The 26,411-nt window shown below is 39.3% G+C and overlaps 1 protein-coding gene across 1 annotated transcript; it reads right to left on the minus strand.

Moving 5' to 3' along the window:
- Positions 1 to 547: 547 nt before the first annotated feature.
- hcfc1b (host cell factor C1b) lies at positions 548 to 26,011 on the minus strand. Its single transcript, XM_067394396.1, has 28 exons — positions 25,866 to 26,011; positions 23,638 to 23,822; positions 21,600 to 21,748; positions 21,290 to 21,450; positions 21,003 to 21,211; positions 19,878 to 19,962; positions 18,725 to 18,831; positions 15,140 to 15,319; positions 14,130 to 14,453; positions 13,893 to 14,044; positions 13,485 to 13,679; positions 12,985 to 13,209; positions 12,529 to 12,630; positions 12,195 to 12,408; positions 11,868 to 12,010; positions 11,602 to 11,740; positions 11,309 to 11,505; positions 9,440 to 10,817; positions 7,835 to 7,977; positions 7,298 to 7,549; positions 5,789 to 6,038; positions 5,428 to 5,712; positions 5,130 to 5,248; positions 4,914 to 5,051; positions 3,747 to 3,932; positions 3,168 to 3,465; positions 2,549 to 2,612; positions 548 to 2,445 (listed from the first exon to the last, which is right to left on the minus strand). Exons 2-28 carry the CDS (start codon positions 23,810 to 23,812, stop codon positions 2,406 to 2,408), a joined length of 5,910 nt encoding a protein of 1,969 aa, XP_067250497.1. The 5' UTR covers positions 23,813 to 23,822; positions 25,866 to 26,011; the 3' UTR covers positions 548 to 2,405.
- Positions 26,012 to 26,411: the final 400 nt, after the last annotated feature.

Genomic DNA, 26,411 nt, shown 5'->3' on the forward strand with positions numbered 1-26,411 from the left:
TTTTCCTGATGAAAACGAAACAAAAGTTATAATTGTCCATATATTTTAAATGAATTTAAATATTAAAATGTATCAATATAATTATTTAGGTATAAACAAAAGCTGTCTGGTGGCACCTGTTACTTTTCTCAGCGCAAGTCTGGATGGACCAATCACAGTTGATTGCGCGCTTAATGCGCTTTATTGAGCTGATTTACATCAAAGAGCTTAGAACCCGCTGTTGCAATGTCGCTTCTTGTTAGTGTCTTTGTTTACGTTCGTATGTTAAGTACCAGTATTTAAAAAGTAACATTTAAATGATTTTGCATTGTACAAATGTTCCAGGTCAGGGAGTAGCATATATTAAATATATATTTTTACCATAAAAATTTCCCGTGACTAAAAGCTGAAATCCACTCAAAATCCATGCTATAAACTCGTGAGGAAACTACGTTTGAGGGCAAATATGGTACATTTTCAATAATAATAAAAAAAACTTACTGTATTGAATCCGTAATATAACGTTACTGATGTTAAAATTCCAAAGCCACGCCTCTTCTTTTTCCTGATACAAATAATCTTTAATCTCTTGGTGGTCATTTATTTTTCTTGTACATAACATTTCTTAAAAGACAAGACCATAAGACACAATCAGCAACACAAACGCTGAAGTACCAGCAGGCAAAACAAGACAAATGAGCACAGAGACAGAATTCCATTACTTTTATATGTCAAGACACAAAAGCAATCAATAGATGACAACATGTAAAAACATTTTGTTACAGATAATTATATAAAAAAGGCAAAGAGTTTATCGTTTTACGTCTTGCTACGTGAAAGAACTAATTTACAACGGAGTTCAAACTCTGGCTAAGCCGACATCCATCTGCAACGTTTTCCAACCACTAGAAACAGGAACAAACTGTTTCCAACTTCCATTCAAAAAAAAAAAGAAAAAGAAAAAAAGACATGCCCATCAAAATCTCTCCTTAGTTTCCACCTATTTAGCATTTACACAGGCCTGCATCCCTAAACATTATCTTCGAAAGTCCAAACAGTTCGCAGAGAATGAAAATGGGTCAAACTTTTGCTGCACAGCTTGAGAAGAATCTCAATTCATATTCATCAACTCACAAAACCAAGCATAAAAAAAAAGAAATATGAGATTCAGAAAAGCAAATTTACAGGAAATGTAGACTAGTGACAGGAGGGAAAAAAAAAAAAAAAAAAAAAAACTGTAGCAGGATATTATAAATGCCAAAGAATAAAATGTTGAGAGGGAAAAAAAAGGGTTGAGGAAGCCTCAAAGTTGTCAAAAGTGGGTCATTGTCCAGAACAAATACATATATTTTACACTACAATTCCCAAAATAAAGATGAAATCACTCATGAACACGGGATGTGAAACACTGTGGCCTTTAGACACGCCGCCGCATGTCAAAACCTCAAGCATGGAGACTGCAGGAATGAGCAGTTAACATGTTGAGGAGAGGTGTGAGGTTTAAAACTGCGCCCTGAAGCACACAATAAAGAAAGACCTTTTTAAAAAAAAATTACAAAAATAAACCACACACAAAGAACTCCTGTATCACCATTTACTATTTTGGGGATTTTTTCGTCTCTCTCTTTATACAAGATCTTGTTGACGCAATGCAAAAGTAGTATGCTTTTCATCTACATGGATTGAAGTCCTTTTAGTCTTCAGTGTTGCAGTCCTCAATTGTCCCTCACAGCAAATGTATGAACACACAGTGATGCAAAACAGGCTACTGAACTCGAAGTGAATGAATAATTACAGATTCTCTGAATGAACCGAGTCTTTTCCCTCACAAGCATCACCAAGTGCTGTTCGTTTTCATTTTATTTTGATGCGTTTCCCCTGCGCCGTTTTGTCGTCCACACTCCCTCCTCCGTATATCAGTCTCCTTTAAGCACGTTTTGAAATATACAGACTTGCCCAAATAATGAAAACATCAACAAACTGACAAGAGCAAAGTTATTTTTCTGCTTATCTATTGCTTGTATTGAAATAAGCTTAAAAATAAATGAATATCAAGGGAGGAAAACAAAGATTGAGTATCTGATAATACAATTATAACGAGACTGAACGCTGCCATTGGAATCTCTTTACACAAAATTGTCAGGAAAAGCAAATGTATGTGCTTTTGAGGAGGAACATTTATGTTTTTTTTAAAAATACAGTCGGAAATAAGGCGTCCATGGCACCAAAATGTCCAGTGATGGGAGCAGATTTCTCAAAAATGGAAACAAATGGTTTTCCTTTTTTTTGGCTGCAGTTTCCTTCCGTTTCATTGCAGAGGATGGAATGGTGTGAGAAGTGGAAGCAGGAAGGTCATTCAGCAGGAAGTGGAGTTCAGTCATGGTTCAGCTCATAAAGAGGGCGGAGTCAGGGGTCACGGTGAGCTCTCACTGGTCAGATCTGGCCTTCTTTGGACCAGCGCCTTTCCTGCAAAGGGCAAAGAAACGTTCCGTTTCAATAAAACGCATCAGGTTTGGCATACGACAGGCTTGCATTGTTCGTTTCGAAAGGTGTAAGGCAACAAACTCACATATCAGGCGACGAGACCGGCCTCTTTGCTGCAGGTTTGGCCGCAGAGCCATCTTTATTGGTTTCTGCAAACAATATTTGAAGAAAAATAATTGTAAAATCCCTTCCACAGCTTAAAGATGCGTTTAATAGACCCTTTTCACATTTCCGGGGTTCTTTTTTGTTGTCATAGTTGGGTAAACATTTATATTTAATAAATAATAAATAATAACAAAATGTATATTTAATTATATTTAATAAATATTTTTTGTTCCCATTTGCAAAAGAAAAAACAAAAATCCACAATAGTTTCTGACTTCCAAAAAAGAAAAAAAATATCAAGAGGATAATAATATTGGTCAAAAAAGAGAAAAAGATGTAAAATCTGCCGTCACTCCCTCAGCAGCATTAACTAGTTCCTTTTTTTAAAACTAATTTTAGATGTAATTAAATGCCAAGGTAATATTACAAAGTATAGTGTTGTAAATGTACATACAATTTTCTAAATTATATATATATATTATATTATATTATATTATATATTATATTATATATATATATATAAAAAAAAAAAACTTCGTTAGATTTACGATGTTAACTGTGGAAACAAGTCTGTGAAAAGTGTCAAAACATTTCCTCACCTTGTAGCCACCTGACTTGCGTGGCGGGGCCGTAGCCCTTCTCATTGCGGGCGGCGATGCGGAAGATGATGGCGGGTTTGGTGGTGTAATCGATGTGGGCGTTGGAGAGACTAGACGACTGCACTAGGCAGGATGGGTTGGGCCCACAGTACACCCGCATAAAGGCAAGCTGAGCCGGAGTGGATGCTTTCGCCTCGACCGTCTGCGAGCTCTGAATGGCCAGATACACTGAATACTCAATGATCTTCCCTGATGTCACTGATGGAGGCTCCCAGGTCAGGTGGGCACCATCTGGGCTCTGACGAGTGAGGAAAAACTATTTCAGTCACCAAGATAAAATATAAATGAAATGCCACAACATCTCCTTATAAATCCTATAAGCAGGTGCGTAGGAATAAAAAGAAGCAAATAATCTAACAAAAATAGATTAAGCATGCACACTGCTATAGTTTGCAAATCATATTTTAATACATTGTTTCGGTCCTGAGACCCTCATCAGGCATTGTTTTTGCTCTTTTTGTTAGGTCACCAAGACAAAACCACATGTAGATCAAACACAAGCCATTTGCAGTGACCAACCTTGCTGATTTTGATGGCACACGGTGCTCCAGGGAAGCCAGGTAAGCAAGTCTTAAATGCAGAGACCTCAGAGAATGTTCCACGGCCGCACGCGTTGACCCCAGCCACACGAAACTTGTACGCTGTGCCTGGAGACAGCTCAATCTTCTTCATTCGGCTGTAATCTGGGATTGCGCCAGAATCATCCTGCAATGTCAAGAGGATTAATGCTTGTCTGATATGAATTTTTTAAAGGCCATTGTTGATAGCTTACTGTGCGTTCACACCGCCGCCGGCAAAAGCATCTAAGTGACAGGAAGTCATTCATTTTCAATGTGAGCCGGCGGCGAGCTCTGGCGAGAGCGGCACAGTGCAGCACGTCTTGGACGGTGAGAACATCGAGGAGAGTTGAAGTCAGGTCAACTTTATGGTAATGTGCTATGACACGGTTCAGCGGCAACCAATCTGAATGTAGAGGTCCTCGCTTGAGAGTATTCCGATTGGTTGCCACAACTTGTCATTTACTTTGACCCTCCCGCTGGCGGTGGTTTAAACACACAGTACAGCTTTGTTGGCAGGGCAGCCAAGGCGAATTTTGATGCTCTCGCCGGCGGTGGGGTGAATGCAAAGCAAGTGTCATATTGTGTATATCAGTCACCTTGCTCACCATTTCACTTAAAAAGTCAGTAACACATGCATAATTCATATTTTGCATTTTATATTTATCTAGTTCAAGACACTGGGATAAGCTCCAGCGGTCTGGAGAACAGACTTTTATATTTACAAGTTTATGTAATCATTATAATCGACTTTATTAGATGTCAAAGACATTATATAAATCCATATTTGACGAATGTTGTGGTTATTTTAAACATTTTTGTAGATTTTGTCCTATTTTTAGGACAAATTAGAAATTCACATTAGACATTCACAGAACTGTTAAACAAAGACCACAAACTAATGAAGTTCTCAGCTCTGTCAAAATAAAAGTCCAGTGTCAGACTCTTGTCGGCTAAATAAAAAAACCTAACGACCTGGACGATATCTCTGTAAATCAGTTATCATGGTTTTAAACCAAGTAAAGTGGATTTCAACTTGTGCTAAATAACACTTCCTTTTCCAAATTGTTCTAAGACCTTTTACTCGAATTGCTGCAAAACAAATTTAATGGTACCTTGAATTACTTACATCAATAACCGCTGAATCGTCAGCTGGCACGTAATAGTGTGTGACAACCGTGTTTGTGACCTTAATGATTCCAACGTCAAACCACTGATTCTCTTTCTTCACTGGTGGCTTCACAACTGCTGGAGGTGCTCCTTGCTTCTACAATAAAAACAACTGGTTGAACAATAGTCTGAAATAAATATTGGTGCAGTCATTAAGCACCACTTGTGAACTCACCCCAGCTGCTGATTCAATCCCATTGGCCACCTCAGCTAAAGCAGTTGCTGCTTGCATCTTGGCAGGGCTGGCGACCATAATCGGCTGAGATGGTGCAAAAGTACTTGATGGGGCTAGAGCTGTAACAAAAGAGGGACATTTTTTAGCATGCACCAAAAACCAACACATTTGAATCATAAAGCATCTTAAATGCATCTCCTCACACCAAAATATTGGGAAGAACAACAACTTGTTCAAATAAACTTTATTTGTTTTGTTTGTGCAATTAAAAATAATTGTTCAAAAAAAGATCTCTTACTCTCGGCAGTAGTGCGTGGAAGGAGACAGGCCACGGCTCTCGTAACAGCGGTTGCCATCTCATGGCCATTGCTTTCAGATGCTGGATCGTTGAGGCTGTCTGCTGGTGCCAAGCCTTCGGTGGGCAGAGCAGCTGCAGCTGCTTCAGCGCTTAACTGCTGGGCTGCGGCCGCTTGCGCCTCCTGGAGCTGCTGCTGTTGCTGAACTAGAGCAGCGAGTTCCTGCTGGGTCAAAACTATAGGGATGGTGGTGGATTGCTGCCCGTCCTGACCTCCGTCTCCCTCACCTGAAACAAAGTCAAGCTGAGAATTCCATTGCATCCATCTTAACGTTAAGCATATGGCAGTGTGTCGCACACTTACTGAGCACAGCCTGCTGAGCCGCCTGTAGGACAGCCTGGATAGCGAGGGCCTGCGCTTCTTCTGTAGCCGCAGCCTGTGCTGCAGCCTCAGCTGCTGCCGTCACAGCCAACTCCTCTGGGGTCAGTCCAGTCACCATGAGGGTGGTTTGCTGTCCTTCTGCAGACATCAGCTCCTGCGGCAGAGCGAGCGCTTCTGAGTCTTGAGCAGCTAGACTCATCGCTTCTGCAGCCTCCACACCAGCCTCCATCTGCTGTACGGTGAGAACAAGGAATTGTTTATTATTCGCACATTATTTTGTTTATGTTTAGTAAGATTTTATTCAGTGTGGACGCATTAAACTGAACAAAAGTGACGGTAAAGACATTTATAATGTCAGAAAAGACTTCTATTTTAAATAAATGGTGCTTTGATTTCCTTTCAAAGAATCCTGAAAACACGGTTTCTACAAAAAAATATTACTTAGCACAAAAAAAACAGTAAAACATGCTGCAAATCATCATATTAGATTGATTTCTGAAAGATCATGTGACACTGAAGACTGGAGTAATGATGCTGAAAATTCAGCTTTGCATCACAGGAATAAATTATATTTTAATATATATTCAAATAGAAAACAATTCTTTTATATTGTAATAATGTTTCACAATAGTACTGTTTTTACTGTATTTTTGATCAAATAAATGCAGCCTTGAGGAGCATAAGAGACCTCTTTCTAAAACTCTATAAAAAAAAAAAAAATAAAAAAATAAAAAAAAAACTTACCAAATCCAAGCTTTTGAACAGTAGTGTATATACCAATATATAACATACATAGCTGTATCACGAAAAACATGGTTTTTAAACTAAAAATTCAAACAAACAAGGTACAAACAAGGATTGCGATGCAAAAGCTCCAATCAAAACAGTCTATTGAATTCAAAGGTTCCAAAAAGGTGGAAAAAAGTATTGAATAACTGAATTACACCTGTTTTGGTCAAAGAACCAATGACTAACATTGTAAGCGGAGTGAAGAAAAAAAAAAGGATCATAAAAGTGCATCATAAAAGTGTGGTTTCACAATATCAATTTGTGTTTATCTCTAAACCATATGATTACAAAAAAAGAATTAAAAATTCAGATTTTTAATCCCCGTATCCGCTTACATATATTTATATATAATCGATTTTTAATCTCTATAATAAAAATGTACAATTCAGATTTTGATCTCCATATACATTTACATATATACATCTTCCAAGGGGTTTTTTCCCTCCTAGGACTTTTTTTCCCAGTGCTAGCACGCTGGGTTTTTCTCCTAGGGGGTTTTTTCCACCCCTGGAAGTCAGCCGACATTGGCTTAATGTAGCACCATCTTGTATATGTTACATATTACCACGCTGTTTGTACAGTTTTAACCACTTCCCTTTTTTTCTGTGCTTCTAATATGTAAAGCTGCTTTGAAACAATTACCAATTGTAAAAGCGCTATATAAATAAATTTGACTTGACTTGACAAAACATTCTTCCTTACCTCAGCCTGATCTCCTTGACCTGGCTGTGCTTCCATGGCAACATGAACCTGTAGCATGGTGCCCTCATCACCCGCTGCACTTTCATCTATGGCAACGACCCTGATGGCTCCCTCTTCACCCAGCTCTCCCTGACATTCGGTCTGCATGGGCTCTTCTCCCGCTGCTACAGCCTCTGCGCTGGTCTGCTCCATGGCCTCCGCCTCTCCCGGGACTTCAGCCACTACCACAGATCCGGCCATAGACGAGATCTCCTGCATTGAGTGAGAAGACAAGCAGAGAGAATAAGGATGACAAAAATCGCTTAACTTAGAGCACCGATTTGTATCCTATCTGCCCTGCACTGCAGCTTTTTCTAGCTGAAATGTGCCCAATTAGATAGTAAAGTGCTGTCTGTATATGTAAAATGACTAAGCAGCTTTTATGCTCTATCTTTAATAGTATCTGAGATAACCTTGAGAGCAAAGTGGAATATAAATGTGAGTCAGGCCCAGGAAATTGCATAAAGCCAGCCAATCAGATTAGAGTCGTGTTCATACCGGTACTGATGGTCCTGGAGTGGGCGTGGCCTGTGTTACTGTGGTGATGGCTCTGCTTTGTGTTGTGGGATTGGCTGGTTCTGTTGATGATGTGGGTTCTGAGCTGGTGCCGCTGTCACTCTGTCCATCACCACCCTGCTGGGCTAAAAGGACAAACACAGATGAGCTTAATTACTAAGGGTGCACTGAAACTCTTGACATTGACAATAATAATTAATGCTGATAATTGCTTTATAATATGATGACCAATATTATAAAACTATATTCTAAGTCTAGCAGGTTTTCTTTTTTGAAGTGTCCACATTGGAGTGGCAATCGAGGATAATAAGTAAAACAGGCTGATGTAGAAAAGATGAATCATCTATTTTATACTCTTGACAGCTTTAATACCTGGCTAAAATAAAAATGCCTTTGGTTACATATACTTCGTAAAAGACTTTTTGAAAAAATGCGATGCATTTGCTTTTTAAAAACAAATAAAAAGAATGCCTGGTTTCTTGTGCTTGTTTGTAGGGCTGCACAATTTACCAAAACATATTGTGCTTATCTTTTAATATGGCTAACAATAATCATTATGATTATTAAAGCTTAAAAAAAAAAGTATTAAACCATAAATATAACATGATAATCAGAAAATATAACTTTCTGTTTTACAGAAAAACTGCAGTTACCTGCTCACATGCAGGCAGTCTGACTATAAATCATTAGAAAGGTCTAAGGGTTTATTATAAAAACATTAAAAAAAAAAAAAAAATCTGACAATTTCTTTTGTCAGGAGGTATGCAAAATTAAAATGGAGTCCATGTCTTTGATATGAAATATGAGCCTCCTATGCATCAACTGTGAGGGAAAAAAAAACCCTCCTGTACACTGGAGAAAAACATATGGATTATCATGTGTACTTTGAATTTCTTTAGAAATAAGTATTGTCTTTCCTATTTTTACCCCAAATAAGACCAGAAACTCCAAATTTGCCTCACAGAAGTAATATAGCCAAACTTATGGCATTCCAGGTTATCCTTAATATGGCATCCAGCTCTCGCTGTAGCTGAATAAAAAAATAGAAATGCTTTGACTGATTAAACATGAAGACAATAATCTGAGTTCAAGCCTTCTCGGGTAATTTCATAATAATAAAGTATATTTATAATGCAATGCTAATCGACATAGCCTTTATCACTGTATAGAATACTATAAATTAATATTGTCTGCTTTATTCTATGATAGGAAGACACATCAACTCAAAAAAGGAAGTTATTTCAAATACTTGACTGACGTTATTAAATGTTGTCTTTTGTTGGACAACAGGTTTATAAACGCTTCGCCTTACAAGATGTTTGAAACTTATTGCTTTTTCAACTGCATGTTATAAGTGACTCAAACTAGCAGTGCTTTCAGAGATGGAGCAGCATTTACTATGGAGTCTCTCTTCTCTAACATGCTGTGCATATATTTCATTTAAAATAATTGCAGCCAAATTGGTAGTTCTGTTTTATTTTGATTAACTGTGCAGTCCTACCTTTTAGTTACAACATTAAAAATTATTAGGTTCATATTTATATTAAAACAATAATCTTGAAAAAAAAGTGTAGTATAGATAAATACCTGTTCCTTCTCCAGTTTCTAAGCTGCTTGTAGCGGTGGTGGCTGTGTTGGTTGTGCCCGTCTCGTGTGTTTCACAGGGTGGATTGGAACACACCATCTGCACTGTGCCGTTCTGTCCAGCACCAATAGAAGACGAGGACTGGGTTGGCGTGTTGGTAGTGCCCGTTTCATGAGTTTCACAGGGAGGGTTGGAACACACCCTCTGCACGGTGCCATTCTGTCCTGCACCCATAGTAGATGAGGCCTGGGTTGGTGTGTTGGTGGTGCCCGTTTCATGCGTTTCACAGGGTGGATTGGAACAAACCCTCTGCACAGCACCACTCTGTCCTGCACCCATAGTAGACGAGGCCTGGGTTGGCGTGTTGGTGGTGCCCGTTTCGTGTGTTTCACAGGGTGGATTGGAACAAACCATTGGCACGGTGCCACTCTGTCCTGCACCCATAGAAGATGAAGCCTGGGTCGGCGTGTTGGTGGTGCCCGTTTCGTGTGTTTCACAGGGTGGATTGGAGCATACCCTCTGCACAACATTAGTTTGCCCACTTCCCATACTGGAGCTTGACTGCGTAGCAGTATTGGTCGTGCCCGTTTCGTGTGTCTCACAGGGTGGATTTGAACAGACCTGTTGGACGTCACCGGACTCAGCTGAAGCTTTTGTGGTGTCCGTCTCAGGCGCTTCCCCAGTAGGGCTGGAGCAAACAGGCATCAGAGTTGAGGAGATGGCAGCTTGGCTCTTGTTGGAGCTTTGCACCGTTCCTGTCTGGTCAGAGCCCATGTTGGAGCGGGCGGTAGTGGAGGTGTTGGTGGTACCTGTGCGCAGATTCTCTGGCCGCATGGAGCCAGATCCAGCACCACTCTCTGTGACGGGCGTTGCTGCTTCTGAACCAGAAGCTGAGGATGTAGCTGATGAAGAAGCCCCTGTCTTGCTGTTCACAGTGCCCATCTCTTTAGAGCCCATGTTGCAGCTGGCAGTAGTAGCTGTGTTGGTGGTGCCAGTATCATGTGTCTCTGAGGGTGGGTTGGTGCAGACCTGCTGTGCTCTGCCCATGTTCGCAGAGGCGGTAGTTGCTGTGTTGGTGGTGCCTGTTACATGCATCTCACATGGAGGGTTGGAACAAACTTGTCCAGTGCCCATTTTGGCAGAAGCTGTAGTAGCTGTGTTGGTTGTTCCAGTCTCATGGGTCTCACATGGTGGGTTGGAGCAGACCAGTGTCACAGTGGTACCAGCGTCGCCAGAGCCGTCACCAGCATCAGCACCAGTGGTAGAGGGCTGCTCTGAGGTGGGAGAGGCCAGGATGGAGACAGGAAGATCCTGTGCAGGCTGGGCTTCAGCACCACTTGGAGTTGTGATCAGGGTTACTTGAGTAGGCTGGGGTGCCGACTAAGAGGAAAAATAAAGATTAAGAAATGAGAATTCCCATTTATTGGATGAATGAATAAATAATAAAAAAAATATTTTATTATAATAAATGTTTTAATAACAATTTATATAGTTATTTATATTCATTTATATAAAAACATAAAATACACAAGTGTTAAAAATAAGTGAATTATAATTATTGTTATTATGCACTACCGTTCAAAAGAACGGGGTTGGTAAGATTTTTATTTTTTTTTAAAGCGGTTTCTTATGCTCAGCAAGGCTGCATTTATTGATCATAAATACAGTAAACATTACAATTTTATACAGCAGTATCTATTTTAATATATTTTAAAACTAAATTTATTCCTGTGATGGCAAAGCAGAATATGCTTAATATTTTTGTGGAAACCATAATAAATTATTTTCATGTTTTTTTTTTTTTGATTAATTGAAAGGTAAAAAAAACAGCAATTATTTTAGAATATTTATAAATGTTACAAATGACTTACTTGCATTGTAGCGGTGGCAAGGCTCGTCTGGGCAGCAGATACAGTGATGGCCGTGGGATTGATCACCTGGCTGGACAATGTGGCGATAGAGGCAAGTGTGGTGACAGGAGTTGCCAAGCTGGCATTAGCACTTGCCACATTGGCCCCGGCCGCACTAGTTGATACTGTACCAGTTACTGTACCCAGAGTTGTGACTCCTAAATTAAGACAAGTCATTAATAATGAGAAATAATTTCCCTGTAATTTGTATACAACTACACCACAGAGAAAGTTTACAGCCTAAATATTCATACCCGTGGTGCCCTTGACGACTAATGTGGTAACCGTTGGTTTGCCGGCAGACACAGTGCCTGGTGAAACCAGACGCACTCCACCCATAGGCAAAGTGCGCAGGATAGTGCCGGGCTGTCCTGGCGCCCCCTTCAGGACCACCTGAGAGCAAATAAAATATTCAGGGACCACTCAAAATATTAAATTACATCTATATTAGCTTAAAATGTGCATAAAACAATTTATTTTTATGCTTTGACTGTGGTATCAGAGATCAAATTGGCCTCACCTGTGTGACCCCCTGTTGTCCTGCACCTGCTGTCAGCTTAGGCACAGCTGTTATGATTTTCCCCGGAGTACCCGTGCCAGGAGTAACAACCTTAGTGGTGATAATTGTGATGGGGGACTTGATGCCAGTACTGCTAGTCACACCTAACATCGAGACGGATATCACAACAGGAAATCATGTGAGCTTGCAACGATGCATAAAAAACAGATGTTATTTATAAACATGAGGTTGTGAGGCTTAACTAAAAAAAACATCTGAAATACAACAACTACAATCTCTTCAAATGTATAATTAAATATAAGATGAACATTCAGATGTGAAACAGACCTGTTGCTCCTTGTTGTAAAGCAGACATGGGAATAGTTTTAATAATGGTGGTGCCTGGTTTGTTGGTGGTAGTTGGAGAGACACTGCTAATGCCTAGGATAGTAGGTTTGGTGCCAGTCCCTCCTGCTTGGGTAGTTGTAATGATTGTGGTGGGCTTGCCATCAGCAGATGTGACCAGTTTCAGGATGGTACCAGCAGGCAGAGGAGTCTTTGTCTAAGAAAAAGTTGGAGACGAGCATAAATAACTTTGACAACATTGACAACACAATTTCTTTTAAGAACATATAAGACTGGGCAAGACATGTATGTGCTTAAAATGAGCAGCACTACTGACTTGTATTAGAGTGACAGGACTGCCTCCAGCCTGCCCGGTGACCGCAGACGTTTGTACTGGTTTGGTCTGGACAACAGACATCATCTTCCCAAGGCTGGAGATCTGAGAACAGTAAAGGGTTATTACTGGAGTATAACCAAATGAAAAAATTAGTCTGGATTCATATAGTCAAAACACTAGGGCTGTGCGATTTCAGGGGAAAAAAATTGTAATTGTGATTTTTCTGAGAAAAAAAAAAAAAAAAAAAAAAAAAAAAATTATTTAAAAATGTGATAAACACAGCTGCACAATTTGGCCAAAACTTCTGCGATTGTTTATCAATTGGAGAGAGGACAGGAAGTAAAGTGGGTGAGAGAGGGGGGGGTCGTATCGGCAAACGACCAATATCCACATTGGCAGCTCCAACAAGCAGCCCTACTTTTAAGCATAGAAAATCAGATATGTTGTTGTTCTTACCAGAGCACCGCTGCTACCCATTGTGATGGGGCTCTTAACAAGGGTTATAGTTTTGGTGACTCCTCCGACCATGGTGGTGACGACCTGGGCCTGCTGGGCTACAGTTACCGTGCCTGATTTGTGCACAGTTATGATCGGCCGAGTCGGGGTGTTGGGAGTAGAGATGGCGGAAGTGCCGACCTGTGCTGCAGCTGTTTTCAGCATTCGGGTCGCAGGATTAGTAACCTGGAATGGAAGCAGGAACAAAGACACATTAAATCACGAACAGCTACAAGACAGGAAGGATATAATCAGGATGATTCATGTCCGGAAGGGAAGTTGATTCTATTTATGTTTTATCATTTTAGAACTCTGATGTTTTTATTCAAAAGTACTTTTTGCTCACCAATAGTACAACATCAGGTTGGATATAAACTTTGCAGGACAGTGGGTCTACATGATTGAAGACTTATGGTTTATATTGTTTATTTAACGATCTGGTTACTCGAGATGACACTTACCATTACAGGTGAAGCTACTTTGACAGTAGCAGGCAGAGTTGTGGATCCAGGAGTAACATTGACTGTTTTCATGATGGTGGCTCCGGCTGGAACATTTAGCACAGTGGTTGCAGAAGAGGGCGGGATCTTCTGTGTGGCGGCTGCAGCTGCAGCCAAAGCAGCCATGCCACTCATCTGAGGGCTGCTGCCAATTGGCTAGAGACAGAAACAGTGTTACAAAGGGTTTAAATGCAAATTTAACACTGGATTCTGAAATTGAAGACAAGGCTGCATGATTTTGGGGTGTGTGTGTGGGGGGTGTTAGTGTTAATATAGATAAACATTAAATCATATTGTGAATTAAATTTTATTTTGACTAATCGTGCATCTCTAATTTAAGATTTATATAGATGCTGATCATCTACATACCGTCCCCTGGGTGCTCTGTGCGGGGACAACCATGCGGACGCCTGCAGGAAGTGATGTAACCGTGACTGGGGATTTTCCTCCAGGAGTGGCCTGACGTACAGTAACAACTGACGTCCCCGGGGTTGAATGAGGCGCTGCCACTTTAAGAATAGCTGGGAATGAAAAGAATATGTTGGGGTTGGTAATGTCACAATAAGTCTGCAAATTTCAAAAAGATATTCATGAAGTTAGCTGTACCTGGTCCACGAGGTGAGGCTGCAAGTGGGCTGGTTGGCATGGCGGTGGTGGGAGAAGGGACTTGTGGCACCAGTGTGACCCCAGAGAGAGGCATGCTCTGAGCTGCAGGAGCAGCAGCGGCGGGCACCGGACTCTTAGGCGAGTTGACGGGTAAAGACGGGGTAGGGTTGACCGTTGGCGATGTGGCAGCGGTTGCAGCAGGGATGTCGTATTTCTGCAGCTGCAGCAGGTAAGTGTCGGCAGTAGGCACTGCCCCCCAGCTCACCTCCAGAGAGTTAGTGTTGGCACGGACCAGCTGCACACGTGATGGTGGCTGAGGACGATCTGATAGCAAAAGACGAGATTATGCATTTTATATGTTGTCTGAGATGGTAATACTAGTGGTGGGAATCATTATGCAACTCATGATCAGATTGGGATTCTGGAACGATTCTTAAATGATTATAGATCTTAAAAAAAATACAAAAATAAAAAATATTTAACAAAATGTGCGCATTTGTTCAATTACTTTTTAAATTAATTACAAATTAAATCAAATCAAAACAACTATGTTAAGAATTATTAATTAACTAAATATAACTAAAAGTAGTCAAGTCACCTGGATAAATTGAGAATTACACGATTTTTTTGTTTAAAATAGAGATCACGATTCTCCCGCGATTCTGAACAGACAACTAAACAAAACAGTATATATTTTTAATTTTTAATTATTATTTTTTAAATTAGTTCAAATAAATAATTCAATGACTTGCTCATAAAGACTTCACTTGTTTCATTACTGGATGAATCAGAGTTTTTGAACAAATCTCTTGAATGAATGATTCAATGACAAATACATTTGTAATATTCAATAGTAATGACTTGTCAAAAAAAATTAAGAATAGAATCACAATCATTGAAGTGAGAATTGCGATGCATCTGAGAATGGATTTTTTTTCTCCCAACCCAATGTAATACTATGAGTAAGTGTAATAAATCATCTTCTACACTGAGGTATCCGCTCAACTCACCTGTCTCCAAATACCACAGATCTTTGCAGCAAACTTGGTTGTTCCAGGCTTTGCGGTAGCCGTCCCTTCCACTCCAGACGTACAGCCTATTGTTAATAGCCACAGAGCAGTGTCCAGCTCTGGCCCTTGGGATATTATCCTCAAGAGTGTCCATCAGGATAGTTTCCCAAGACATTGAGTCTGAAAGAAATAAAAGGTCAGGATCAGCAGTGGTAAAACATAAGTCCTGCTCTGAAACTTAATGAACTACGAGCAGAGGCAGCATTTTAAGGAATCTGAGACAGTTCTCTTTTAACATGTTTACATTGAAAACAATGGAAAGCAGGGCAGAAAATGAGTTCTGTGTGATGGTTTGGTTACGGTTTTGACTTAAAGATCTTCTCTGCATTGAGCTTCTCTATTTCTGCAATGTTTTGAATGAACAACACGATAGCTCCGCATCTAGTGGGATCAACTGGATAGGCTAACAGAAACATTCAAACGCAACAACAACTCTTACATCATCATGCCATCTTGTGATAAGGCTGCCTGATGCACACCTAAAATTGGAATGCACCATTTTTGGATTTTTATTTTAGATTCAATGAATTTTTGAAATTTTCATTTTCATTTTACAGCCCTAATACTTCATTTCTTAGCAAGTAAAAGGCCTTTTAGTAAACTCTAAAAACATCCACCTTTAGGTCTTGGTACACATGCCTTTTTGCTTAAGTAAACTTAGGTTTACTTGACCATCCATACTATTTTTTTTTATTAATAGAAAAATCATGTTAAAAATCTAAATATCAAATATGCTACGTCAGGATTTTGAGGAAAATTTATTTGTACATCTCTCAATCATTTCATTGTTTTGACCCTCACAATAAAATCTACAGAGCTTTGATCATAAAACTAAACAAATATAATTTTACTAAGACATGTTATTGGAAGCTATTGTACAACTGATATTTATATGCATATGTAAGTCTGCTATACTGTTATAAAAATTGTTTTTTTTTTTTCGCCATATGAATATCAGAAACTGCACCAAAATGCATATTTTGATCAGTTTGGGCCTCTCAATAAAATTGAGGTGTTTTTAAAGGTGCAGTAAGCGTCAACACCTAAACAAACAATTTTGTGAATATTTACTAGATGTCTGTTTTGTGTTTGCTGACAAAAAAAGTAGTGTTTGCACATAGTCCTGGCTGTGTAAATAGGAGAAAATAAACAGAGCACCAAAATATTCTTGTAGCCAGTCAACAATGGGGGTGTATCCACTCATGATGGGGGAGGAGTGAGAGTGAGAAAGTGGGAGATTTGTAGAAAGACTGTAAAAATTGAGATATTACCAAAAAGGAAAAGGTCAGAGGAAAATAATTGGAAGAAGGGCTGCAATCGGGCAAGAGCTAGGATCCACATTAATATTAGAAAGGCTTTACAGCGCTAGAGATATGTTAGGGCCTGTTTACACCTGGTCACTGAATGATTTTTCCCCCCAATCGGATAGCTTTTGAATCGTGAAAAGACCAGGTGTAAATGCCCTCTGAAACACTTTGAGACAGATTTAAATCCGGACACATTCCATATAAAACTGGACAAGTATAAATGCATCTGGTTGCAAAATCCACTTATGTAAATTTTACTCCTCAATTGTTCATAAATAAAATGTGAGAGAGCATGTATTGAGACTTAATGATCTTTAGCAGTGCTTTCTCCCATTGCAGTCTTTGATCTTAAAGTTAGCTATGTTACTTTCGTTGACATGAAAATGTGCATATAGCACAGGACTTAAAGATTGGATTTATATTAGTTTTGGGGAGACACTTATGTGGCAAAGTGTAAATGGAACCAATTTAACAGATCAGACTGCTATTCGATCAGTAGAAACACATGAGATGATCAGGTGTAAACAGGCCCTTAGAATTAAGGCCTGAAAACAGATTCTGTGGTTGCAACTGTTTCTGCTTTATACGTGAGTAATATTGTTTCTTGCTATGTTTCACAAAAATAGAACCATGCTGTTGTTGTTTCTAAATCACAGCTGATTCATCCACACTTGTGCGAGTTTTCTGCTGCACCAGCTGGGCAGTCGTGTGCATTGAGTGCGCAAGACCTATGGCTGCCAACTTTAGGAAAAGAAAATAAGGGACAATCGTGGAAAATAAGGCACACACTTAAAAGATTTGTACTGCACCACACTGTGCATGTCATTTCAGTATCTGCAGTTAATTGTGTAAGAAAGATGTAAAGATTCTCAGACATAAATACATTTGGATCATTCAAAATCAACCAAATTTCAGAAACTTTCCCGGCTCAAATTTTTGATTGCTTGATTGTTTGAACAAAGAAGCCAAAATATTAATCTTTTCACACGTACGTTTAAAATATTCTAGCCACCCCCCATAGAGTGAGTTATTTTTTTTTTTAAAGTTGACTTATTTTAAAAAGTTTCACCTTATTTCCATGGCGACACCACAGCAGCACTGTATGACAGATGCATTGCTTTTATTCTGTTTTTCCTTTTCTATTCAAAATATTTACAAACTTGTTAGCTCTCATCACCTGCCTGATCTTCAGATTCTCAAATAAGTAAGTGAATGTGTTCTGACATTTAAATACCTTTATAATGATCATGTTAGCTGATCTATAATGCGCGATGGGCGCCGCCATGTTAGTTTGCACCGCAATTCAGAGAATCGTGTTGTATTTAAAACGTCAAGCCTCCACTTCTCCCGAAATACATGCAAGTAAGAAAGTGGCCGTTAGATCAGTGTAGCAGGGGACAAGGGAGGTCACGTAAAGGACAAATCACTTAGGCCCAATATATGGGATGTCCCGGCTAATATGGGACAGTTGGCAACCCTAGCAAGACCCCATTTTACATGGTGGTGTGCAGTGTGCAGGCACAAGATGCACGACTTTGAGGCAATTCTGGTTGAGCAGTTATGTCTGCACTGGCATCTTACCAGCACCTAGTTTGCACTCATCTAAATTAATTGCTTACATTTACAAAATGAGCCTACAATAGCAGAAATAAGTATTTCCAATAAAAAAAGTCCATGTTTAATGGAAATGTTCATGAAATTAAATAAAAATGTTTAATGAAATTAGAATATATAAGATGTTTAAGATTTAAGATTTAGTTTTATAGCTGTTCTCATATTTTATATCTATTTTGTTCTAATGTCACAAGTAATAATCTCAAGGTTTACTGGGTTTCACATGATTCTTTGGTTCTTTTGTAGCGTGGGTTTGGTGAAGTGTAATAAAAACACACATTGCCACGTGTGTACCTTACTTCTCACTGCTGCTTCGTGATGGTTTAGAGAACAATTACTCAGTCGCCCCCTGTCATTTCAAAGAATAGTACAACAGCAAGCATGTCCAGTTTAAACCCCTTGTCCATTTGGGAAGTAGTGTGCGCAGACAGCGGAGGCTTGCGGTGCGGAGCAAGTCGAATATAAAAAAGGCTTTAGTGGTTGCCTGTGTTGCATAGTGTGTTTGTTATTTTGGGGGCGGAGCAATGAAGTGTGTTTGTTTGTTTTTTGGTCGATTTCAAATATCAGTGTTTCTCAGAATTCGCTTACTGCACCTTAAACATACCTAGATTTAAGCAGGCCAACGTGTTAGTGCACTTCCATTCCTTCTCGTGTGTGGCTACTTTGACATCATCCATAACCAGAGGGACCCATCCACCAAACACAAACATCCTACAAACACATGAGACCAACATTAGTCAAGTCCACACCAACTAGTCCACTACTGAAGTCAACATGGAAAGGCATTCACAACACATTTTATTTCTGTGACGTAAAAAAATTTAAACCGTGGGGAGGTACTTAATTTTATTTACTTCCCAAAAGGAAATCTGTTTCAGAGATAAGCAAGTTTACATTTAAATGCAAGATAATTAAGACAAACGTGTTTTAGTGGTCAACCAATATTTTTTTTCAGCCACTGCAGACGGCGATATTCGATATAATAAAGCTGATCATTCGCAAGATACATTGAATAAAATATTAACTATTCAAAGACTTGTTTAAATGATTTAAATGCTGAATGCCAATGCTATATGAGCATATGCATATGAATTACAAACGCAATAACTTTTTCATACTCAGTTTACTTTAAGAGAGTAAACGAGGGGAGGGGGAGCCACTATTATAATTGGCAGACAGCAGGGATATCAATATGCGGGGGTTACTGAAATCACTTTTGAATGAGCTCTCGCTTTTCACTTTCGAATTCGCAGTCACGCATACTCTGTGTATAGGGAGCGGCGGTACTGACCCCACATTTTACAAGATAAGATATTTGTCAATGACTCTCAGGATCTGTTGCGCACCAAATCCTCCACCATCGTCCTGTCAGTCATCTCTCCTTACTCTCGTCACGTGATAAGTGAAATCTGACTCCTGCTGCACTGCGCTGCGACTCTGCAGCTTGTGCTGTATGGAGCAGAGCAGACGCTTTCAGTTTATAATTGTAGCATCCAACTGAACTAAATGGTTTTTATTTCTATAAAAAAAAGTTAAACGACAGTGAGGGCGGTGCCATGGTGGGCAGATAATGTAATCGGTGTATGGCCGAACACCATGTAACACAGACTACCGCAGTAAGCCTACTCTGAAAGTCATTTATGATTCGATGTCAACTTTAATTCTGCACCCAAAATGCAGTACTGGTTTCTCATCAATCATTTCCAATCTTGAAGACAGTTAATGTTTAAAACAAGTCTGAGAAAGTTAAAACTTACTTGTTGGTTATAGTGGTGGCAGAGTGGAGACTGCGGGGCAAAGGTGCCGCACCACTTATGGCAGGTTTGTTCCAGGTTAAAGTATCTGCAAAACAGTTCATTGTACAGAGTTCACGTATGTTATATAATGCTATGGCATGGGCTTTTCTTCAAAAAATATTTTAAAACAATTCATAGCTTTCACTTGATATCACACCCTTATAGGAATGCTCTTCTGGAGCAGATGAACCCAGAATATAAAAGCAACGTGCAGTTTCTCGTCAAAGGAAGAGTTCACATCAGAATTACAATTTCCTGATAATTTACTCACCCTCATGTCATCCAAGATGTTTAGGTCTCAAATTTCGTTTTGACTGAAGAAAAATGTTTTTTTTTAGGGTACATATTCCAGGATTTTTCTCCATATAGTGGATTTCAACAGGGTACAATGGGTTGAAGGTCCAAATTGCAGTTTCAGTGCAGCTTTAAAGGGCTCTACATGATCCAAGCAATAAGGGTCTTTTCTAGCCAAACAATCGGTCATTTTCTTAAAAAAAAAATAATAAAAATTAGATACTTTTTAACCACAAATGCCCGTCTTGCACTGCTCTGCGATGCACCACACATTACGTAATCATGTTGGAAAGTTCACACGTGACGTAGGCGGAAGTACCGAGCAAGTGTCTACAAAGCAAATGTGCAAAGACTAAATCAAACGGCCTTTACAAAAAAAAGAAAAAGGTAAAACAGCGATTTTGAAGTTGGAGTTTTTTGCCCTACTGTGGTACTTCCGCCTACGTCACGCATGACCTTTCCAACGTGATTACGTAATGCGTGGCGCATCGCAGTGCAAGACAAGAATTTGTGATTAAAAAGTATATAATTTTTTTTTTTAGAAAATGACCAATCGTTTCACTAGATCAGACCCTTATTCCTCGTCTGGGGTCATGTAGAGCTCTTTGAAGCTGCACTGAAAATGACATTTGGACCTTCAACCTGTTGGTAACTGTTGAAGTCCACTATATGGAGAAAAATCCTGGAATGTTTTCCTCAAAAACCATAATTTTTTTTCAGTTCTATGGATATTTTGCCTTCCAGACCTCTGTTTCATTTACGTGACTGAAAACTATGAATACTTTCTCTCACCTATGTCTAAAGTCCAGAGGTCTCCAAGACGGCAACCACTCATGCCGCCGTAGATGATGAGACGAGACTTTTTGGACGTTTTCTCTGTGTAGACAACAGCAGTGTGGCTCTCCCGAGGAGGGGGAAGCACGCCGTATGTGATGGGGATGTCCCAGCCTGCTACGTTTGACCCTGGGCGTAGCTCAAGTGTGTAGAGGTCATTCAGGTATCTGGTGTAAAAACAGAAACAATTAAATTATGGATCTGCTGCTCACACATTCATGAATTAGTTTGGCTCCATCTTTTACCTGGGAATATTGTTTTTGGGATCTTCACTGTCATTTGCCAGTCCACCAAACAAGTAGCATTTGTTTCCAACTAGAGAAAAGCTGTGGCCCAGGCGAGGACAGGGTGGTGGGCCATTTTTGGGGGCTTTGGGCTTCAAACGTTTCCACTCCCATCTACTGGCCTGTTTGAAGAAATTTGACAGAAATGAGTGTATTATTACAAACGATAGGGCTGATGCTATGAGAAAGCAGTAATGAAAAACAAAAAAAAAAACAGCATCCTCTTTTAAGCTCAACCTTTGAGATTTAAAGATGTTGCCAAGATGCTTACCTGTAGTTCATAAAGATCATTGCTGTATTTTCCGTACTCAACCATGCCCCCGAACACAAGGAGTCTGGTGCCATCACAGACAAATCCATATGCAGCGCAGCCGGGAGGAATGTCACCCCGGACAGCAGGAATAAACCACTGATTGGTGGCTGTTGAGAAACATAGTTGCGTCATTGTGGTTTTGATGAATAAAGTTCTTTCAGTGGCGTGTTGCAAAGCATCATGTTCTTTCATTCAGCACATAGTAATTTTAGTTAAAGGATTAGTTCACTAAAGGAAAATTTCCTGATAATTTACTCACCCCCATGTCATCCAAGATGTTTATGTCTTTCTTTCTTCAGTCGAAAAGAAATTATTGTTTTTGAGGAAAACATTCTAGGATTTTTCTCCTTATAGTGGACTTCAACAGTTATCAACGGGTTGAAGGTCCAAATTACAGTTTCAGTGCAGCAGACTTTTACTCAATCCCAGCTGAGGAATAAGGGTCTTATCTAGTGAAACGAGCGATCATTTTTTAAAAATTAATAAATAAAAATTTAAATACCACAAATACTTGTCTTGCACTGCTCTGTGATGTGCCACACATAACATAATCACGTTAGAAAGGCCTACATCACGCCTAACCTTTCCAACATGATTACGTAATGCGTGGCGCATCACAGTGCAAGACGAGCATTTGTGGTTAAAAAGTACATACATTTTTATTGTTTTTAGAAAATGGCAGATCGTTTTGCTAGATAAGACTCTTATTCCTCGTCTGGGATCGTGTAGAGCTCTTTGAAGCTGCACTGAAACTGACATTTGGACCTTCAACCTGTTAAAGTCCACTATATGGAGAAAAATCCTGGAATGTTTGTGTCAAAAACCTTAATTTCTTTTCGACTGAAGACAGACAAACATCTTGGATGACATGGGGCGTAAATTATCAGAAAATTGTAATTCTGAAGTGAACTAAGCCTTTAACTAAAACCCTTTTGTTACTTACTAAAGTTAACAAAAAAACAAAAAAAAAAACAAAACAAAAAAAAAAATCTAAATATTAACTAAATCTGCAACAGCATCTAGTATAGATACTATAATAGAACCTCAATGAATAATACTGGTTCTGCACAGCTATAAACAGCTTCCAGAAGAAAACAATGATCCATGAGCAACATGCAAATGTAGAGCACCTTTATATCACCATCTTATTAATAAGCATCACTTAACAACATGTAGCATATATATTTCTATGTAAAACAATGCTTTTTGGAGTGCATCTACTCCTTACAGTTTTATCTCATTCCCCAGACCTTACCAAAACTTTGCAACACTATTTAAAATTAAAAAAAAATATCCACATCAGAAATTCTGTGAATTACAAACTCTTCCATTCATTCCAGAAGTATTTACATGGAAATGCGGGAAATATTGTGGGCGGGGCATGCGTGTTGTGATGACGTAGGCGGCGTTGCTTTAACCCGCCATTTATCTTTGCATTTTTTCTGGCGTGCCAGTTTCAGTGCTTGGCTAGTGCTGTAGCGTTAGCTGGATAGCCGACACTTCAACACACAAACATCTGAACACAACACAGATCAATTCAACAGTGCGCATAAATGCAGCATTATATTCTGCAGATGATGCACTGAAATTAAGTGCGCTAATGTCAGTGCAAACACCACTTGACGGTGCGAGTTTTGAATTACACAATCAAGTGTAATATCTTTGTGCACATTCTTTATGGCTAGTTAGCTTAGGTAGCTGATCACTTATGCAGATTTGGTCTAGCCGCTAACTGCGCTAATGCACCAGGGCTAATAATGCATATATAAACAATTAGTCCAGAAACCACTAAACAAACATAAAAAGGAGCTATGTAAAGTGCATAAATGCAACAAATTGTAGCGTTTGTAAAAACCAAAACAGCACCTCTGACCACCAAGAAGAGGCAGCAGAAGGGACAAAATCGGGCTAATAACATAGCGAGCTAAATGCTACTGAAATAAAACGCAAGTACGCGCAAAATAACCGCCTTATTACAAAATAATAATATTCTCACCTGTATTATAGACGTGCAGCTCATCCACAATGCCTTCATTCCCTCCGCCGAACACCACCATCAGCTCTTTAATGGCCACAGCTCGGTGTCCGTGTCTCGGGCGAGGAACCGGGCCAGACCAGCCCAAGACCCTCTTCCAGCGCGGCTGCAGAACCGAGGTGCCTGAAGAAGCCATGTCCACTTCTCTAGCGAAACACAAATCCCACGCACAGCGCTGATTTTAGTTCGGATCTCAACAGCATTCGTGTGTCAAAATCTCTGTGCTAACTGGATTAGCCCGCTAGTGCACGGTAGCCTCGCGCGAGCTAACTAGGTCACTAAAATGTATTCGACTTCCACAAGGTTTTTTTTGGGTCAAATACTGCCTAAAATATACTACAAAAACCCCGTTATAACAAATATTAGTGTTTGTGCGCTTCGGAAACCAAAAGGATAGCGTGTGAAGAATGTTGGCCGGTTAGCATGTTAGCCGCTCAAATCTGCGCGAACCGCCATTTTAGCGGCAAAAGACGCTTTTCATCACGAGAAGAAAATAAATAGACAGACGCCGGCGGCTGAACAAACGCGAATTCCCGGAGAAATATAGGAAAGTTATTAAAAATACATAACATTAAATGCAGGTGGGCTCCTGTGCATTTTTCCCTTAAATCTCTGTATTGTAAACTAGAAAGCATGTTTAGGTTAAATGTCTCTAGGAGAAAAAGAAAAGCGCAATGAGGATGTGTATGCCGCCATCTTGCAGAGGCTAGCTAAACGCTACCAGCACGAGCGCCTAGTTAGCTGCTAAGCTGCTAAGCTAACACAGACAAGCTAGTGAGCAGAAATGGGCGGCGAAAAATTCTAACATTCGAGCTGGTGAATAGAAATGGGCGGTGGAAAAAAAAAGTAAAAAAAAGTGACGTAAAAAAAGAACTAACACATACAAGCTAGTGAATAGAAATGGGCGGTGGAAAAAATGGTAAAAAAAATCTAACACATAGGAGCTGGTGAATAAAAATGGGTGCTGGAAAAAATTAAATAAATAGTAAAAAAAAAAGGTGACGTAAAAAAATTCTAACACATACGAGCTAGTGAATAGAAATGGGCAGTGAAAAAAAAATTAACATACGAGCGTGTGAATAGAAATGGACAGTAAAAAAAAATAAAATAAATAGTAAAAAAAGGCGACAGTAAAAAAAACAAGCTAGTGAATAGAAATGGGCGGTGGAAAAAAATTAGTAAAAAATACAAACAAAATTCTAACATACGAGCTCGTGAATAGAAATGGGCGGTGGATAAAATAAATAAATAGTAAAAAAAGGTGACGGTAAAAAAAAAAACACACGAGCTGGTGAACAGAAATGGGTGGCGAAAAAATAAGTGGTGAATTTTAATATTTATGGGGTTTTTAAAATTAAAATACAAGCTTGTAAATAGAAACGGGATGGAAAATAATAATAAAAATGTAAATAATAATAATAATAAAAAATGGGCGACCCAAAAAAATAAATTACCCCAAAAATGAATTAAAAAATAAAGAACGGGCGGCGATCCAAACAAAATATTAAAGTTAATATTACGGAAATCATATTATAACATAATACTAAGTCAGTTAATCACCGCGGGTAACATTTAAATTTGTTAAAGGTCAAAAAATTGACGCATGATAAAATAAATGCTGATAGAGGTTAACAGCGCAAGTTTGTGTGAGATGTGGATTATTCATGCCTCTCTTGTCTGGGTGCCGCCATCTTGATAAACAAACCAAACAATCCACCCCTCTGGAAAAAAAGCTTAGTGCTTTTTAATGATCCAAATGCATATGTATAGTTATAAATAAATACACCATAAATACTCATGTTCTTGCTACAAATCAGCGTTGATAAAACTAAAAAGAAGAACGTATATCGGCTGCTGCTCGCTATTAGCCGCATTAGCACTCTCTGAAATGTTCAATGAGATCCATTGGGCAGCCAGTTAGCTTCAATGCTAAATAGCTCATTACAACATTGCAAATTCTACATACTCATTTGGCACAACAGAGAAAATGTTACATGTTTCATGTTTATTTACTGTTAGAATTTCAAATTGCATTTTATTCGAGATGTACAGTTCAATAACTTCAGTTACTGTTTAGTCTCTGGCTACTCGCTTAGCTTCCCTCAAGAAAAATGGCGGATGTACCGTTAGCCGTCACAGAAAGCTGCAAAATATTCGGATTCTGTCATTGCCTGGCACAAAATACTTACTCGTTCCGATTCGTTAACTTAATTTAAAAATCACGAGAGAGGACTCAGAGAACGAATTCAACCCTGGGTGCGTCTTTCACTGTAGATATTGCTAACTCTACATCTTTTCATGCCGCCCAGGAAGCCGCCATCTTCTTGACAAACGCTCAATAATTCAGCAGCGGAGCGGTTCAGCCTCTAGAGCGCGCGCATCCCTACTGTATGCGCTCAGATATTCTCTGGGAAGATATGACTTGCACTCTTAAAAATAAAGGTTTCAAAAGGCTGTTTTTTCGCAGCGATGCAATAGAAGAAGCATTTTGGGTCCCAAAAGAACATTTGAACGGTGTTAAGAACATTTTAAAATTCTAAAGAACCTTTGGTGGAATGGAAAGGTTCCATAGATGATAAAGGTTCTTCATGGAACCACAGATGGCAAAGAACCTTCATTTTTGAGAATTGTATTGGTTGGAAACGTCTACTTTTTCTAGAAACCATATTGTATCACAAAAAGACAGACTATTTTTGTTAACGTAATGTTCATTTTGGGCAAATTTTCTATCTGTA

This window comes from Chanodichthys erythropterus, chromosome 9, assembly GCF_024489055.1.
Source record: "Chanodichthys erythropterus isolate Z2021 chromosome 9, ASM2448905v1, whole genome shotgun sequence".
NCBI classification, from domain to species: domain Eukaryota; kingdom Metazoa; phylum Chordata; class Actinopteri; order Cypriniformes; family Xenocyprididae; genus Chanodichthys; species Chanodichthys erythropterus.

Coding starts and splice junctions, on each gene's coding strand:
- hcfc1b (XM_067394396.1), bottom strand. CDS start 23,812: ATGGCTTCTTCAGGCACCTCGGTTCTGCAGCCGCGCTGGAAGAGGGTC. Junction 7,550..7,834: donor CTCCAGGACCATCAGTACCG/GTATGAACACGA, acceptor CACTCAATGCAG/GAGATCTCGTCTATGGCCGG. Junction 2,613..3,167: donor GCAAGTCAGGTGGCTACAAG/GTGAGGAAATGT, acceptor TATTGTTTGCAG/AAACCAATAAAGATGGCTCT.